Genomic DNA, 18,965 nt, shown 5'->3' with positions numbered 1-18,965 from the left:
GCACCTGTTCTCCCCTTCGTGTCCCCCCCCACCCCACCCACCGCCCTTCGGCTGCATTCGGCTATCCTCGGCCGGCCGCTGCTAGACAATTGGGAGGCTCTTCCCTTATAGGAGAATGCAAATGCGCGGCTGCCAGCTCCTCCTCATTGGCCCGTCGCACCTCCGTGTGGGAGGGTCGTGGGGGCCACGCTGTCTTTATAAGTGCAGAGTGCCTTCCAGCGACTCAGTTACACTGCGTTGTTGCTGTGAGGAGCTCTGTGAGGGCCGTCAGACACAAAACAGCTGGAATTTATCACCTCTTGTATAAAATTCCACACGAAAGGTCAAAAGTGCGACCCAGCGAGAGAGAGAGAGGAGGGGGGGCAGCACCGAGGGGACCGAGCCTGTAAGTAGGCTGTTTAAATTCATAAATGGACTGACCACAAGAACCAGGGACAAGCCTCCTCCTGTCCCTGCAAGTAAGAGAACTGTTTGCAACTTCATCTGAATCCCACGGGCTCTGTAACCATCCGCACGCGTGCCATACCGGCTTGTGGATTCCTGGGACTTTTTGGTAAATCTTTATTTTTTATTTTTTTATTTTTACTCGCAACCCCGAGCAGCTCCCAGCGCCACACTGCTAGATGTGACTGTATGAGAAAAAACTTTAAGTCCGGGCCATGCTGCAGTGACTCGAGCCAGCAGCCTACAGGAGCTCGCGATCAACTTGTAAACAGCGGAGGAGGGATGCTTGGAAAATATTTCTAATACGGCCGGAGAGCGGAGGAGAAGAGATCTGTTCCTGTCACTCGATCGAGCAGAACCGAGGACTGTAAATCACAGGGAGGCAAGTGGGCTGCAGAGGTGAAGCGAGGACAGGACAGGTTGGTGGTTCCAAATTCACTGGGCTCGAGTTTCAAGCACCCCGGGGGGGGGGGCTCCTGGTATTAAAGCGTGCATTTGACCTGGGATAAGTTGTCAACAAGAGCAGGGAGCGGAGGCGAACTGGCAGGTGTACAAGTTCATTTACATGCAGAGGTATATTCACGCCACTATAAATAGAAGTTACTTAGGGACAAACAACCTTAATAAGTTTTCTACCCGCTTGCTGGCCCTGCAGTAGCCCCACGCACCGGGCGTGTGCGTGTGTCTATTTATACACCATACAACCTTTTATCCCTCTCCACAATCTGTATCCGAGAGGACTGCCCGCCGTCGGTTTGGCTGTGAGGGCAGGAGTCGTCGCATGGACTGACATGGCCACCGACCTCGCCATGAGCGCAGAGCTGCCCAACAGCCCTCTGGCCATCGAGTATGTCAACGACTTTGACCTGATGAAGTTCGAGGTCAAGAAGGAGCCGCCGGAGGCCGACCGCTACTGCCACCGCCTCCCGTCGGGCTCCCTCTCCTCCACCCCGATTAGCACCCCTTGTTCCTCCGTGCCTTCTTCGCCCAGCTTCTGCGCCCCGAGCCCGGGCGCGCAGCCGAACCAGGGCCTCGCCAGCGGCGTCAGCAGCAACGGCAGCAGCAACAACAGCGGCGGCAACAACAATCACAGCACCGGGGGGAAGCCCCAGCTGGAGGACCTGTACTGGATCCCCAGCTACCAGCACCACATCAATCCGGAGGCGCTCAACCTGACGCCGGAGGACGCGGTGGAGGCCCTCATCGGCAACGCGCACCACCACCACCACCACCAGACCTACGAGGGTTTCCGCGGGCAGCAGTACGTTGGCGAGGACCTCTCCGCGGCCTCGGCGGCCCACCATCACCAAGCGCATCACCACCACCACCACCACCACCACGGCCACCACGCCCGCCTCGAAGATCGCTTCTCGGACGAGCAGTTGGTCAGCATGACAGTGCGGGAGCTGAACCGGCAGCTCCGAGGCTTCAGCAAAGAGGAGGTGATCCGCCTGAAGCAGAAGAGGCGCACGCTCAAGAACCGCGGCTACGCGCAGTCCTGCCGCTTCAAGCGCGTGCAGCAGAGGCACATGCTGGAGACCGAAAAGTGCACCCTGCAGAACCAGGTGGAACAGCTGAAGCAGGACGTGGCGCGCCTGGTCAAGGAGAGGGATCTATACAAGGAGAAGTACGAGAAGCTGGCCAGCCGGACCTACAATGCCGGCGGACCCGCGAACACGAGAGATCCGTCCGGGAAACAAGCTAACGCCGAGTTCTTCATGTGAGAGGGGCTGCTGACCTGTAGCGCCTCACGCAGACATTCATTCACGTTTGTTCTTCTTTTCTATTTTGTTTACACTTTTTTCCTCCACTCACAAGACTTAAGCAGTAGCCGTGCACGGACGCGATTTTCAGTCTTAAACATGTTTAGGCGAAACTTCTGTAAGAATGCCGCAGCCTGTCAGGTGGGCACTTGGGATCACTGTTAGCCTGTAGACTTTTATTTGTGTATCCTCCGGTGCAGCAGAAGCTAATCACGAGTCTTACTGAACTAATATGACACGTGACTGTCTTAACTCAGAGAGAGCAGCGGGGTTGGTCTTAAAAACGAGGCAAATGTGTTCTGTTTAAAGGGGGAAAAGTCTGAATGAACTGAAAAGAAGAAGCAATACACCACCGGCGAAGAAAGACTGTTTATAAGCCTGTAATGCAGAGACTTTTCAATAATGCAAGTCTAATAATCCCCCCATCCCCATTTGCAACCCTGCATGCAGGACATGTATGGTAACCTCTCCCCGAATCTTCCACGTGTATGGAAAGCATGGCCCACGGTTCGCATCTCCTCTTCCTCCTCTTTCTCTGCCATCAGTAAGGCCTGGGTATGCGGAAAAATAAAAAGCCAATGACCCCCTCTTCCATCCTACACCCCGAGAGGTACAAGGAGAGAAAAAAATGGAGAACAATCTGCTGTAGTGCGTAAAAACTGGATGCGTCTTTAACTGCTATTTTCAATCAATTTTTCTATTGTTTTAAAAAAGAAAAAGAAAAAAACACGACAAAAAGAGATTAACTGAGCCAGATTTTAGACTGTATTTATTTCCACCTGTACATACTGTGTAGAGAAAAGCAGTAACCTGTGTTATTTTACCCTCTCCCTCTTTCTCTCTTTTTAAAACAACAACTTGCTTTTTGTTGCTTGGATTCTTCGAAATGTCTTAAATACAAATGTTTGTATGTAACAGCATGCAAATCGTCTATGATATCCTCGTCCTCCTTCTACTGAACATGTGTAATGTTAAACTGCACTAAGAAGAGATCAAACTGGACATTTTGTTTTCTACTCATAGGACCTTTTGATCTGTTTAAAAAAAAACAACCCTGGATGTAAATTCTGTGAGAGGGAAACCCTCGGTTATTACATGGACTGCATTCGCTGCTAAAATTCTATGCACCAACCCGACGATTAAAAAAGACTTAGGGTTTCTTTTATGTTTCTTTTCTTTCCTTTTTTACGTTTAATATTGTAATCAAACGTCTTGCAGGGGCTGTGGGTTTAAACTGCAGTCTTAATGAGCGCTAATAGAAAAGTCTGATGGTAGAGCTTCCTGTTCTTGGAGTAACTCCATGCATTATTCTGTCAACAAGAAACCCCTGGTTCCTGCTACATAGATATATGTGCAATATTGTGCAGAAGTGCCCGATGCACAGACTACCTGTTGGAGGGCGAACCGTGCAGGGAGAGAGACTGGAAGTGTTTGATCAGGATGTCAGGGCAAAACAACAACAAGCTGAAGAGAAAACTGAGAAAAATGTGATTCTTCCAATTTTGTATCTTTTTATGGGAACCAAAAAAGGGGAGATATACAATACAAGTCGATTCTTGCGAATTATTAACAAATTAAGCATTTCCAGTATGTAGACAAACATCAGATTCTATCCACCTATCTTTCTTATTTTAATTAGATTTTTTTTGTCTTTTGTGTAAATCTCAATTTTTCTCATATTTACCGAAAGCAACAAGAGCTTCAAAAAATGTGAAGTTAAAGAACGCGGGGAATAAATGCAAAACAACTTCTGCACAGTGCTGTAAATTTATATCTGTACATATGATTTCTATATTTATTCAATGAACGTGTCCTGACTGTCAACAAGTGAAAACCATACAAAGTGGAACGTTGTTGAGAATCTTGTTTTCATAATGTTTAATAAAAAGTTCTGTCCCAAATCCGTGCCAGTGACTGCCGCTGCCATCATTCTCTAACAACAGCTTTTATGTCCTATAAGAAAAAAAGAGATTTATGAATTATTTATAAAACGGTCAGAAGTCTAGCAAGGTTTTATTTTTCTCAGGTCACAATGTCCGTGTTTGTAAAATAATAATGTTCGATTGCGGGTTATTAAATGTGACCAAAGTCTCTAATTAGCGAAAGAGCAGCAAAAGAGCTGAACGATTTAATAACAATGTCGAAATATTTATAGCCGCTTAAACTATAATAGAAAAATGTTAGATAATTAAATATTGAACAATTAAATATTAAAAAATTTAATGGAAATTAAGAAAGAAAAAATAAATACAATAAATGATTTTTTAAATAAAAAAAATAAATAAAGAGGAAAAACGCATAATATAAAAGCAAAGTTGGCGCTATATTCGTGCTGGAACTATTATTATTATTATTATTATTATTATTATTATTATTATTATTATTATTATTATTATTACCTACTTATATTTTCAAGGGTAAAGTCGGAAACGTTTTACACAATTTCAGTCGTGTAACTTTTATGAATCGTTCCATAATTGCACTTCGGTGTTTTTCAGGAGCGCCGCTCTGCTCTGGTTTGTCCGATCACGCAGAGCCTTGTGGACGCAGAAAGCTGCTCTTATCTCCTGCATCAGGGTCCAGACTTCCAGATTCTTTGTGTGTGTGCGTGAGAGAGAGGGAGAGAGAGAGAGAGAGAGAGAGAGAGAGAGAGAGAGAGAGAGTGGCTGGCTGAGAGAGGCCACCCTCTTCCTTTCCTCCGCTCTGCTGCACCGGCTCTGGTCGCCTGTCAGCGGGCCTCCGCGCTCCTGCTCAGCCGGTGACGGATGGATGAAGCCGGGGTCTCTGATCCTCGCCAACGACTCTTTCTCACTCACTGTGTTTTGAGCGCGTCCACAGGGCAGCTTTCCCAGATACCCGGGATGTCCACGACGTTTGTGTACGTTTATGTGTCTGCGCGTGCGTACGTTTGCGCGCGCACTAAGCAGCATTAAGTGGTCTTTTCTCCTCTCAGGGTGGAATCACCATGGGTTTAGACACATGCCAGCCCGCGTTGGTGCTGATGCGACACGGCCGTCAGGCCCGCTGGGTATCGGCTCACTTCAAAGACATATCATAACTCTCTCTCTCTCTCTCTCTCTCTCTCTCTCTCGTGTGTGTGTGTGTGTGTGTGGGGGGGGGGGGATCCACACAGTAAAGACCTGTAGAATGCTGGAGGCATGAAAATCGCCCATCTGGATCTGCAGCTTCATCTTTAAACATTCGGTTGTACCTGTTCGCATGGACGCACACTTTATGATTTATTGAATTTTAAAAGTTTTTTCCCTGCACTGTCAAGATCACACCAAGCTTTAGGTGTGACACTTTGTCATTTTTGGATTTCAAACACCTAAAACAGTAAAAATCTAATAGCTTCACATTTCACTGTAGCTCATAACAGCACCTGAAAGCAATCGTTACCCAGTCGTTGTGTGTTTTTGTGCGTGAGTCAAACGACTGAACAGGGACATGGAGCGCTTCTTAGTTTTTCTTTCTGAAGAGTCTTACTGCTTAAAATCTATTTTCACTTGTTCCGTTCTTTGCAGCGCAGGACTTTAACCTTCCGTCATGAATAGAATTACGAGCATTCAACCTTCTTGCTCGCATTTTGTCGCACGCTCATACACTAACTTGTCAGTTCATTAGTTATTCTTAACAGTCATTTCTGCAAATTCCACCTGAACACGTGCTCTCACTGCTGTCATATACTGTGTACCTCATGTCAGAGTCCATCATTTCTCCGCTTCCCCAATTCAGAAACGAATTCATTTACAGTCTTTTTTTCAACTCTCACCGATCAGTTCAAACCCAGCGTTTCTCTTAATATCTTTCCTTTTTCGCTCCCTATCCTCTGCCACCTTTCAGCCTCTCCATCACTCTCCTCCTCCTTCCTGTTTTTGCTGAGTCAGGGAAAACTGGGAGCAGCGTGACAGCCGTCACTTCACCGAGAGTCAGAGTGTATTTTCTGCTTATAACACGCACACGCACACACACGTAGTGGGATTGTGGGGTGTGTGCAGAGGAATGAAGGCGTGCTCTCTCTCTCTGTGTGTGTGTATGAGGAAGAGAGAGATATCACCATGACTACTCAGTGGGCTTTTCTTTCCATACATCAAGGCAGAGTCCATCTGAGCTGCATCTGAGAAACAAAGCGAGTGAATTGAGAGAGAGAGGGAGAGAGAGGTGCAGCGTGTCTCTGGCGTCTGGAGCTGCTCTGCTGCCGAGATTCAACACAGTCAGCGTCTCTTTGGCTCAGCTTACCTACAGTATACCCACACACACACACACACACACACACACACACACACACACACACACACACACACACACACCATAAACAGAAAGTCCAGACAAACACACTGAAAGCTGCAGCCTCCACCACCTTTACCTCATGGTGTTGTGGCCTGTGACACATCGTTTTCTTTTTCATTCTTTTATTAAACCTGGAAGAGACCTTGGACCTCAGTGCATCATCGCAGACAGGCATTCCTGCTGTTCTTAATGGACATTAAGTCTACCTTCTTATTACACACTCAAAGTGGCCCAAATCTGATTTGCTGCATGCATTGGCTGCATGTTTGGAGCATCGCTGCTTGCATGTCCATGAAAACTCCAGGTTAGATTTTCATAACTCCTTAATGTGTCTTCTTCCTCGATTTAAAAAGTCTTAAAATGTTAGAATATGTAGGATTTATTTCTCTTGTTTTTGTTGTCCTAATTAAAGAGTTTGGAGAAACCCACAAAGCTATTTGGTTATTTGTCAAATTACCAAACTATGTAATAAAAATTTAAATGTGCATTTCTTCTGCTCAAGAAAGGTTGTTAGAGTTTCTTTGTTGAAATCTTCAAAGTGTTGCCTTCACTTTCCAGGCATGAGGAGATGCTGAGATTAATGTTCTTTGGAGCTGCAGAATTTGTTCCATATTGTTTACAGGAGCATGTTATCATTGTTATAAGATAGATTTTGATCAAATTGTACACACTGATGGCTCACAGATTTGATAACTGACACACTTAACTGACACACAGAAAACCTGCAGCCAGGTTGTGCTAAAGCATAAAGAATACACATAATGAAGCTGCAATGTGGTTTCTGCTGTTTCCACTGTACTTGCTGGCAGTTATGGGAAGAAAACAAGTCCACAGTTAGTGGATTTTTCATTGAGAATGAAAGGATGAGGATATACCATATTCTAATTTTTCTTGTTAAATCCTCACAGATAATACTGAATTCACAATGTAAGAGATGCTGTGTATAGCATAAAAGAGACTGGAATAATTCTCCAGTTATAGGCCCAGACAGTCCAAAGACAACTTACCAAATGTTGAAACTGAGAAAATGAAGCATTATTGGAAGCATATAATTACAAATTTGATCCCAGGAGCATGTTTCAAAGAAGTAGAGCGAGGGTCAGCAAAAGGATGCTGTGTAAAACACTGTGTGGAGTGTGCTGCGGCTAATAAGATGATTTGGTAACAGGTCAGTAGCATGATAGCAACAAACAGGAACATCCCAAAGAGGCTGAGTATTCCACCCATTCATTTTCTTCTACTTAGGCAATAGGGGCGAGAGCCTGCCCCAGCAGGCATGCAGCTTGAAATACCCACACAGACATGGGGAAGGCATGTAAAGGCCTTGATGTACGACAACAGTGCTACCACCAGACCATCGAGTCACCACTGTGAAGCTTGCCACTCTGTGTGTCCGTGTGTGTACAGTTCAGTGATTTAAGAGTAGAATTTGTGTTTCATTAAAAGAAAACAAAAACAAAAACACCCTCTTTACACAAAGAAAATGGTTCTCAGGAAACACTGTTTAGCATCCTGTAGTGAAAACCATCTATCCATTTGATGAATCGTTTATCCGATTCAGACACGAGTACCCTGCCCCCTGCCTCTGTCTCAGTTGTCACTGGGTGAGGGGTGGAGGAAAAACCCTGGACAGGTCGCCAGTCTGTCGCAGGGCTTTTCTGAAAAACCACAGTCAGTGAATACGGGTTGTCTCTGTGTCCACAAGTGCAAATTAAAACTTCACCCTGTGAAGAAATAAAGGAAGCAGAATAAACCAAATGCTGCCTCTCTGCATTTGCTGTCATCTCACAGCAAGTAGGTTCCTGGTTCGAGTCCCAGCTTGGGACTCTTCTGTGTAGAGTTTCCAGGTTCTCCCTGTGTGGCTTTCCTCCAGTTACTTCAGCTTCTTCCCACAGTCTAAAGATGTGTTAGCTTAACTTCTGAGTCTAAATTAGTTGTAAATGTGGGGCAATAACCTATAGAGAGCACAATGTATGGTTGAAATGTGGCTCGTAGCCCTTTGAGTTTGTAGGAGTACAAAAAGCGTTACCATGTCATTACAATTCATTAACCATTCATATTTGTGGAGGCCCCATTAATGCTGAAAGATATTCCCACAATTTAACCTCTTAGTTCTAACAAAAAATTATTTCAATGCCCTTATCTAACTGAACAGAGTCATAGCTTTTAATGTTCACGGGACATGAAAACTGCACGTGTACAGTCCCAGCGATTTTACAGTGATTTTAAAATAAGGTTCAAAATGTGGATTCCCTCTGAAAGTACTGCTGGTACTACCAGTTTCACAAATGGTCATCTCTACTGAGCACATGCATCAACACAATACCATGACTGGTCAACACTTTTCCATTTCGACTGTTAACTGGTTTGCTTTTCAGTCATTGTGTCTTATATAACATTTCTGACTATACCTGACCTTGCCAGGTCTCTCTTGGAAATGCGATTTTAAATTTCAATGAGATTTTTTACCTGGATAAATAAAGGACTAATTTACAAAAAAAAAACATCTATCTATCTATCTATCTATCTATCTATCTATCTATCTATCTATCTATCTATCTATCTATCTATCTATCTATCTATCTATCTATCTATCTATCTATCTATCTATCTATCTATCTATCTATCTATCTATCTATCTATCTATCTATCTATCTATCTTGAAACTGTTAAAATAAACTGCTTAAATACTACATGAAGCAAGATAAACTTTTACTGTCATTTTATTCACATTTCACAAAGTTAATTTTATTAGGCCAACTCAATTAAGTGTTTCCAAAAATGTAAAAATCACCAACAGATAACACTTAACAGGTAAAACATAATTTCTTTGGATAAATGTGATGTTATTTACAGCTCTTACATATTTAATAAATGCTGATTCTGCCAACCTTAAGGCTACATGTGCTCTTTGTTGTTTGGTGTGGGGTCCTAACAGCATTTTCCTGGTGCAGAGATCAGTAACTTTAACCAAACCATGACTGCTGATATGTTCTTGTCTGTATAACAATAGCATCTAAACTAATGACAAATTAAAACAGTCTAAAAATGAGTTGTCTTGTATTAAAAATTTCTGCCTCTGTGTCTTTCTTTTCATTTAGCAGACACAACCTCCATCAAGCTCACGCTCCAGTTGGACGTGCTCCCGAGGGAGGTGTTCAGCTTTAAAAAGTTGTCACCCTGCACAAAATGTAATCGACATTTTTGATAAATCACCTGCACACTGTTAACACTCATGGGGTATTAATAATTATTACTCCTGATCTGGTGATGGAGTTAGTGACCTGGGGCCAGGAGCGCCTACAGAGCATGGGTGAATGAGGGGTGGAGGTGGTGGTGGTCTCCACCCAACACAGCCAGGAAAAGCAATTTGGCGCTGTTGGCGCTGTGCTTCTGCTGCGACCCCTGACTGAGCGTGTGCCCTGCCTCCACCGGCTCCACGCTGTCACACAAACACACACACTGAGACACACACACACACACACACTGACATGCTGCATGCTGAGTAGACAAATTCAAACATGCTATCACAGGAGAAAATATGCCCAAACAGCAAATCTAACCTTGTCCTAGGCTTTGAAATACAGTAATAAACTAACTGGCAAACAAACAAACAAATAAATGAGAGGGCTGCGATGATGTGCTGATGTCTAACAGGGTAGCGGTGGGGGTAGCGTGTCAGTAGCAGAAAATAAGCTCCTTTTTTACCTGAAAGGGGAAAATACAGACTTTAAAATGTGCCACAAAGGCAAAATTACCTCTTGATACTCTCACAGAATAACTGTTATCAAAGTCATTTGCACTATCACAAATAAGCTCAAATTCTATGTTTATGTATTGTTTCTGTGCCTTTTATTTCATACATTTATGGCCAGCAAAAATTTGATGCCAGGAATTTACTTAAGGAGAATTTCCTTCACACTATTTTATTTCCTGTTGACGCTGGTCACGAGGCGATTTACTGAGTCAACCTTTTAACGAGGGGTTGAGTTCCTGCTGAATCCCTCAAACCACCACTATCACTTCCCTTCATGCCTCACTTCCTCACCTCTGTGTGTGTCTGTGTGGGTGTGTGATTCAGCATTTTTTTGTTCTCTCTCTCTCTCTCTCTCTCTCTCTCTCTCTCTCTCTCTCTCTCTCTCTCTCTCTCTCTCAGACTTCATTTTTCATATGTCACAGGTCACTCAGGCCTTTTTAGCTTTGATAGTAGCCGCTGGTTTGTACTGTGGTTTGCGGCCAGAGGGATTACACACATGCTGTGTCATATGCATACACACACGCACAACACTGTAAAGATGCACACATGCTGTTGACCAGATGAGTCTGTGCAGTAATGCGGTGGAGAGGACTGTCCTCAGCGGCAGTGGAGGGTCAATCGGCAATCAATTATTCCACTCAGACTGGACTGCAGCCACACCACAGATTCACTTCCTACACTGAAAGTGTGCATGCACACACACACACACACACACACACACACACACACACACACACACACACACACACACACACACACACACACACACACAGACAATGTACTTAGATTCCTTTGATCCTGACTTTGAAACTGCTGGTCAGAGTTATTTAAATGACATTACCTACTTGTCAACATAATGCCATTACCTCATTTAGCACGCAATTAAAATAACGAGATAAAAAAGAAGCATGCAATTTTTTTTAGCAAATTGATGCTTTGCTATCCTTGTGTAGCCAAAATCAGTGTTAACATTTGACCAGCCACCATGAATGAAACTCCTGTTGATTATCGTAGCTTTGGTATATGTAAAAGTATGTATAATAGATATAATTTGTTCCAGAACAACCATAAAGTTACTGTTTAGACAAAACAACAGTTATAAAGATACATCCAGTGACTACATATGTGTGTTTGTGTGTGTGAGACTGTGTCTGGATGCAACATGAGAAACTATAAGCAAGTCAAATGAAAGAATGAAGAATGAAGTTAAATGATGTTAAAAAAGTTAAAATTCCCATTTCCAGATACCTTTGTGAGACCCAGACTCAGTTTTAGACCATCTAGTCTGTTGATAGTGTTGATAGTTAACACTTGGTTTTAGGAGTTAGAATGTCAGCAAATGTCTTCAGAAATAATGTGCCTGCCCGTACGCACAGAGTGGAGCTGGCAGCCGTCAGTGCAGGAGTAGCACGGGAAATAGTGAACAACTGAAGCAAAACTGCATTGTATTTAGAAATAAAAGCACTATATTTATGAACCTACGTGGATGACAAGTACCCTCTATTTCACTACTGCCACTGTCCCATCTGTGGTTTAGACAACCAAACATATTAAACGTTTGAATATTGTTTTTAGATTTTTATTCAAAATTATCATTTAATATCCATTTCTCTCTCACTGTGAAGAAGTGGGCTGTGTCTTATAGTTTGCTTTAGTTAGAAACACTGACATCAGCTAATTATTTGGCTTTCTGCTTTATCATGTTTGATCAGCGTTATTTTGTGAATACATTTTGCTGTTTCAGTTCTGACTTTTGAACTCTCACTTTGTCTCTACAGATTGTAATAGCTCTGCGCGTTTTTTTATAGCACACTGACTGATGCCTGAGGAATCTGAATCTCCATGATAAAACTGTTTCTTTGCATGATCTGACAGATGCTTCTGTCTGAAATGACTAAAAATAAGTGCAATTAAAACTGGCTGTAGAGAAGAGCTGTAAACACATCTCATTTACATGAGATGAGATTGAGAGGAGCAGTTTGAGAAAGTGGGTTTTTCTAATGACTCAGCTGGGCTTGACCATGTGTTGAGGGTAGGAAGTTTCACTTCCCATCATTGCCTTCTGGGCCAGCTCCTCATTTCTGGAAATTGAAAGGAACAAAACAGCCTAACATTGCACAACAGAAACTGACCCCCCCCCCCCCCCCCCAACCTATAATAGTTATAGTAATAGTTATTATTTTTATTTATAGAGCCCTTCAAAAATGCAAAGTGCTTGACAAGAGCAATAAAATGACACAAGCCAAAAGTCTTGAGATTAAAAGGAGTGGTTCTTAAAGACCTAGACAATGAATTACAGAAATTCACTGTCTCTGTGTTTATGTTATGTGTTTAGAAAATCACACCTCACTTAACTGATAACTTTACTTATCTTTTTAAATCCATTAAATATCTTTTTAGAGACACAGAATTTCCTGTTGGACAAATATGAAGAAAATTAACTGTGGCAGATGTCACCACCCAGAGGTACAGTCATCTGACAGAATGCTGTATAATGTCAAAGGATGTGCTACGGTCCAGGAGCATATGCACTGAACATGTGTTTTTAGCAGCATCTATTAAGAAGTTGTTAGTGACCTTGAAAAGTAGATTCATGCATGTTCTTAGAACTCAAATGGGCTTCTCCAGGTTCTATAGAGCTCATTTAAAAAAAAAAGTTCCAATATATATCTGTCTCCGGTTTCTTTGGACAAACACACAGTAGTAGATCACCACAGAGATTTGTATTTGAGACTTTATGTTTTACCTTTTTACAAAAAAAGGAGCTCTTTCAGTCCCTCTGTCTCTCAGCAGCCTGTGCTGTCTCTAACCAGGACTGTGATGTCACACCACCCAAACCAGACTTTAAGCATACTCTCATCTCATGTGGCAGTGGAGTACTTTCCATCTCTAAATGAGATTTGTCTTCACTCCTAAGGTTGGATCTCATGCTTGCTTTGTGCTAAGCAAACTCTCATAGTTGACAAGGCAGTGTGAGGTCCACGCCATCCTTGTCACACACCCTGTCGCCCTGTCTACCCGCAAAATGCTACGCAGGCACTCATGTTGGGGAACATGGTGCAGCTGCATAGTCAAAGTGACTGTGGTGTCACTGAGCCTGACACGCACACTGAGGACCTGGACCCAGAGGCAGACATACACTGTCCCAACTGATGCATGTCTAAAATGTGGTTCCTCCCCAGACAGACTATATCATTGTGTGTCAGTGTGATGTTTGTTAAAGTGGTTTTGTCATGTTTGTCGTGAAAGAGGACACACAGTATACTCAACTCACCAACAATGTCTCATGTTGACTACACTGGTGTCAAAGATCAAACATTACATCATTTGCAGGCTACTGCCCAATAGTTTTGGTTAGGCAATAAAGTTGCTCTTCAGATGTTTGAAGTAAGTGAAGTTGTGTCAGAAACCTCTAATCTGTTTCCACAGTCACTACACTGAACTTTATTTTATATCGAAGTCACACAAAGAAATAATTGAGTTACAATAGGTTTTGTGAAAGTTACAACTTTCATTTTGGACGCCTGGAAGGGCAAAATTAGTTAGGCTTAGGTTATAGGGTAATAGGTTGGCATGCTCACTGTTGCCAAGTATGCTATGGTAGTGTTTAAGTGCGTGCATGCATCCATACATGTCATTGTTTCTGTTTGTAAATATGATAGGTCAAAAAGCCTTTAAGGAATTCTGATAAAAGTTTGTAGGGGTGCAGCACCGGGTCATGTTAACATTCACTAAAATCTGGCTGACACCCACCAAGCTCTCAGAAGTCAACTTAATTATTTATTGGTGCAAAATTAACAAAAAGCCTTATAATGCAGAAACTATGATTCTTACAAGTGTGGTGTGTATTGCAAGCATATAGAAAGTACTGTATAAAGATTTTAAATATCATCTCAAATTTGACCTCTGACCTCTCAGTCTAGGTCAACAGGCTGATCTGAAGGGCAAAGTGATAATAATATTACAAAGTCCTCCTTTGCCAAAACCTGGTTATCCACAGTGTATTTTAGTCCCTGACAGCTTTGCCAGACATCTGTGTTTGGTACATAATTGCTTAAGACACCTTGTTCTCTACTATGAGTCTTGTCTGAAACAGAAATCTCAAATAACACTGGCTTTGCTGTCTTTTGTTCATGTGTGAGAGGCTGACGCTACTGTACATCAGAAAGAATGCTCTGCCGACTAAATGTGTATGTAAGTGTAAGTGCACTGAATTGTTAATAAACATTCCAGTCACTACAACTTCTAATGTCTCATTCTGACTCAGTTTAGGTCCATAGAAATGGTTACGTCACCCCTTCTTTCCTCCAGTATCACCAGTTACACCTCAACATCTAGAATGTTTTCATTTTCTTTTTCTGCCTTTTTAAATGTCTGATTAAAGAATTCAACCTTGCTCAGGTCTTATATCAAAACAACACAAGTCCTAGAACTTGTAGTATTTGACCAGAAAAGGCCAGACCAGGATGACACACAAACACATATGCCATTTAAAGTATTTGAACCAATGACCGGTGCATGGTGACAGCTTCAGTACACTGCAGTTCTCTCTCCGGTGGTAAAAGTTTGAGGTGTGTCGCTGAAAGTTTTTCTCAATTAAATTTAGAATATGATTTAGAACACAAAAGAAGAGGAAAAGGGAAAAAAATTTAATCGCACCATGTGACAGAGAGTGCCAGAAAGCGACGGTACAACAGCATCTTCTTTCTTCTACAATGTAACTTAAACTGGGGTACACTCAAAGCTCCTGCCTTATGAAAGCATGTCCTCATTTAGCCTGTTTAATATGGAGCAGAGCAACCGTTCTGTGGGATGAGACGCACCGGGAGAAAGAAACGGAATGTAGAAGTGATTGCGGTAAAGGAGTGCAGACTCAGCGCTGCTGGCGGCAGGCGGAGGAGATGGAGACAGAGTGCTCAAACTGTCATAGCAGCCCTCGCTTGGTGACAGAGCGGTATGAGGCAAAGGCGGTGGAAACAGAGAAACTAAAGGGAGTTATCGAAATAGAGGAGCTACTTGTCTGACATGGTGCCTTTTCATTTAGAGGTAGTTTTTTGTGGTGAGTGATGTTGGCAGTTTGGGGCCAGTTGTATTCTTTGCATCGCGTTGTTATTTCTGCAAAAGAAAACATTCTCTACCTTCATCGCCATTGTTGTGGTCGTTGTTGCTGTTGTTATTGTTCCGTTCTTCAGTTCATTGCTTTGCTGCACTGTCCACGTTGATTCAGATTTCGTCCATTCTTTGTCAGTGTGTGCTCAAAGTAATAGTATAAATGTTTAACCATCTTCCTTTTCATATTCCCCTTCAAATCCAAGCCTAGAGCCAATAACTTTCCTTCCCTCTGTATGAGAAATGTATTAAGCTGCTGTTGTTGGCACCAAAATTCTGATGTGTATATAAAGACAATAACTTTATACAGGTTTTGATGATATTTGGAAGGAAATACATATGTCCAGAAAATAGAACAGAACCTGAGTCATTAACATTTATCCCAGGTGATAAGACTGTCTTTAATATTACAACTTATGTTTGAGTGTCTTTTACAGCAGTTAAAAAATACTCACAACTTACCATATTTTGATTCTCATTTCCTAACATGGTTTTCCTCCTTTCTTTTCATTCAGATGAACATGATTTTCATCAGACTGGGCCTTGAAGAGCCCCCCACACAATTAAATTTTTGCTTTTTTCATTATTCCAAAATGGATTCGAATCATTTGTCACCTCAAAGGTCTACACATAATGACATAATGACAAAGGAAAAAAAGATTGCTTAAAATATATAGACAGGTGTGTGACTTTCCAAATTATGTCCAATCAGCAAAATTTACCACAGGTAACACCTTCCACCTAATCTGTTAGATTAGAAAAATCTGACAGATAACCAGTGGAAACGTGTTTTATTTTTTTATTTTTAATATATTTGTTTGAATTTTTGAATTTCAAGCAAAGTTTTTTCAATTTATGATTATGGGATATTGTAAGTAGAATTTTGAGGTTAAAATGAATTTAATAAGGCTGTAACATAACAAAATGTGGAATTAAGTCGTGCTCCAAATCCTTTCTATATCCACTGTATGATCTTGGCCTTGTGCACAATTTGGGTGAAGCTCCATTAGGTAATCACTGTTTATGAGTTTCACTAAAATCTTAAGTAGTAATTCTTGTGAACTATAAAAGAATGAAGGTCTCATCATTGCATAAGCTCCTTGGTCCTTTGGCTGAATGAGCTGAAAATAACACTCATTATTGTATTAAGCAGCCGTATCTCTAGGTTCTAAGTACCTTATTTGGTGCCTGTCTCACAGAAAGTCATCATCTCTCGCTCCTGTTGTGTGTCATATTTACTGTACTAAAGTATGACCTACAGTACAGCTTTGCTTTGACACCACAGTCTGTAATCCTCAGAGGGGTAGATTAGCAATTAAGCATGATTACATTCATACATGATGAGCAGCTGGACATAGGTTACCCCTTGCTCTGCTGCAGAAGAGCAGCTCTAGGTCAGATTGGCCTCCATAAATAATTTATCCTCCATAGTCCACTCACCACAGCATGTTTACATCGATTAAATTTGCATGGCCTTGATTAAGATTTAAGGATTGACTTCACATTGGACCTCTGATCTACTCCTTTTAATGCTCTTTCTTTAAATTTTGCTACTTTCTACATTGTAGATACATACTGAAGACATCAAATATATGAAGCAAGATATTTGGAATTTGTGATGTAGTCACCTGAAATGGTTTTTCACTTCAGTACACACGTACTGTAAATATTAACATTCTTAAAAAAGTGTTAGAAGGCTCTGATCAGGCAGAAGTACAAACATAGGATTTCTGTGATTGCGCTGAACAATTGTTCAAGAAAAAGAAGAAAGTTCCATCTACTTTCATACTTTCACTTCTTGGATTCTGTTAGAAGGGGAAGTAATTAAACATATTTGCTCAAATAGAAAAAGCAGTTCCTCTGCAGTTTTTACTGACACTCAAAAATACAGCTTCATACAGAGTCCAACCCTGCGAAGTTTCCAAACCTGCCAGCTTGTCTTTGTTGTGACGTCAGATGATCATCCAACTTCATTTGATAATACATTGTTGATTCTGGTACTTATCTGTAACCCTTTTTTACCAGAAGGAAGGAGAAGGAAGTCAGACACAGGAATTGCAAACACAATCTGGACAAATTTCAAAGTAAAACACCCTGTGCAGATTGAAGCTCACGCACACAGATTTTCCGACTGGCTGCTAGGCCCCTCTAGCCTAGCTTGTCCTGTCATAGGGTATACCATGGGCATGTTGCCAGTCCATCACAGAACTAACAGAAAGACAGACAACCACACACTCTCACATATACATTTAAATCAGAATCACACACAAACCTAATAAAGTTAACCATGTGTTGGCCAAACTTTACACTGATGTGGTGCAGTAAACGAAAAAACAGCTACCATCCCCATATTAACTGTTTCCTTCTTTCCTTTTCCCCTCTCAACTATTCAGAAAACATGAGCTCAGTTTCTAAATTGCAAAATATTCTGCTTTACTTAAAGCACAACAGATTGTTTACCATTCTTCATTTTAGTTAATTGTACTTTGAACATATAAGTACATTTTTTCATTTACTGCTATTTTATATTATTTATGTGTAGAGCTAAGAGTATGTAACATGCATATATGCACAGTGAACCTCTCCACCTCTGGATTCTGTTGACTTTGAGTACAAGGACAAGCCACAACTGCAGCCTGTCAGGTCAAGCTGCACCAGTGTTAAGGTTGAAATGTCACAGCTTTCATTAGTGAAATTTCCCACAGTGCATCTCTAACCTGACAAAGCAGTGGCGTGTTTGGGTAAAATCTCAGGATTTGCGTCTGGAGAACATGACAAGTGGAGATTCATCAAACCTGTCAAGGGGGGAGTGGATGGGATCCCCTCTGGAGAGGGAGCAGACCCTGCTCCTGATGAGACAGATTCATCTTCCACATCCTGCCAGACCACCAGCCATCCATGGTTACGTAAGACGACCATCGAATGAGTGACAGCTTAGGGAAATCCAGAGTGAAAATAAATGGAAGGACAGAGGAGTGGAGCTTGCAGGAGAGTGGTCAAAAACGGCAGAGTACGGAGTACAGACAGACAGAGCTGTAAAATCAGGACAGTTTAACTGAGCAACTGCTGTTCTTGAGGTATTCTCATACTAAACCTCTAAAACAAACTTGTGAATAAAATTGGCCGGTGGTTCAAGTATCGGTGTGATTTCTGAACATATATAAAGTGCAATAGATTTCTGCAAAATTGGTGTATTCATGTTGGAGTTTCATCTGTGACATGGAGGAGCTTGTTTTCATGAAGCCTGCTGAAAGACTTCAATAAGAAAAAACCCTTCTTTTAGCGAGCCAAACAGTACATGACTAGACTATGATACTTACAGTTTAAACCTTTTCTTAAATGCCCCTTCTCTGTCATCTACAGATTCACATACAGTATTTCTTGAAGAAAGAGGGTGTTAAAGTGGTGGAAATTGAGTCATTAAAATAAAAATCTTGAGACTGGGAATTTACAACTGATGACTCAGAAATAAATCCCCATAATTACAATTTGGAATTACAAAAAAAAAGATAAAATCAAAAATGTCACAGGTTGTTGGGAACTTTCTCACCAAAGCAAACCCAGCTGTGTATATATTTGTGGTTGAGTGTTGGTGTGTCCCT

At 41.9% G+C, this 18,965-nt stretch overlaps 1 protein-coding gene across 1 annotated transcript; it reads left to right on the top strand.

The window, feature by feature from the left end:
- The first annotated feature begins 245 nt into the window (after positions 1–245).
- On the top strand, positions 246–4,108 carry mafaa (MAF bZIP transcription factor Aa). Its single transcript, XM_004572331.4, has one exon. It carries the CDS (start codon positions 1,236–1,238, stop codon positions 2,166–2,168), a length of 933 nt encoding a protein of 310 aa, XP_004572388.1. The 5' UTR covers positions 246–1,235; the 3' UTR covers positions 2,169–4,108.
- Positions 4,109–18,965: the final 14,857 nt, after the last annotated feature.

The sequence above is a fragment of the Maylandia zebra genome, linkage group LG17, assembly GCF_041146795.1.
Source record: "Maylandia zebra isolate NMK-2024a linkage group LG17, Mzebra_GT3a, whole genome shotgun sequence".
Lineage (NCBI taxonomy): Eukaryota > Metazoa > Chordata > Actinopteri > Cichliformes > Cichlidae > Maylandia > Maylandia zebra.
The sequence above is the reverse complement of the archived record's forward strand: the minus strand, read 5'-3'. Positions and strand labels throughout refer to the sequence as shown.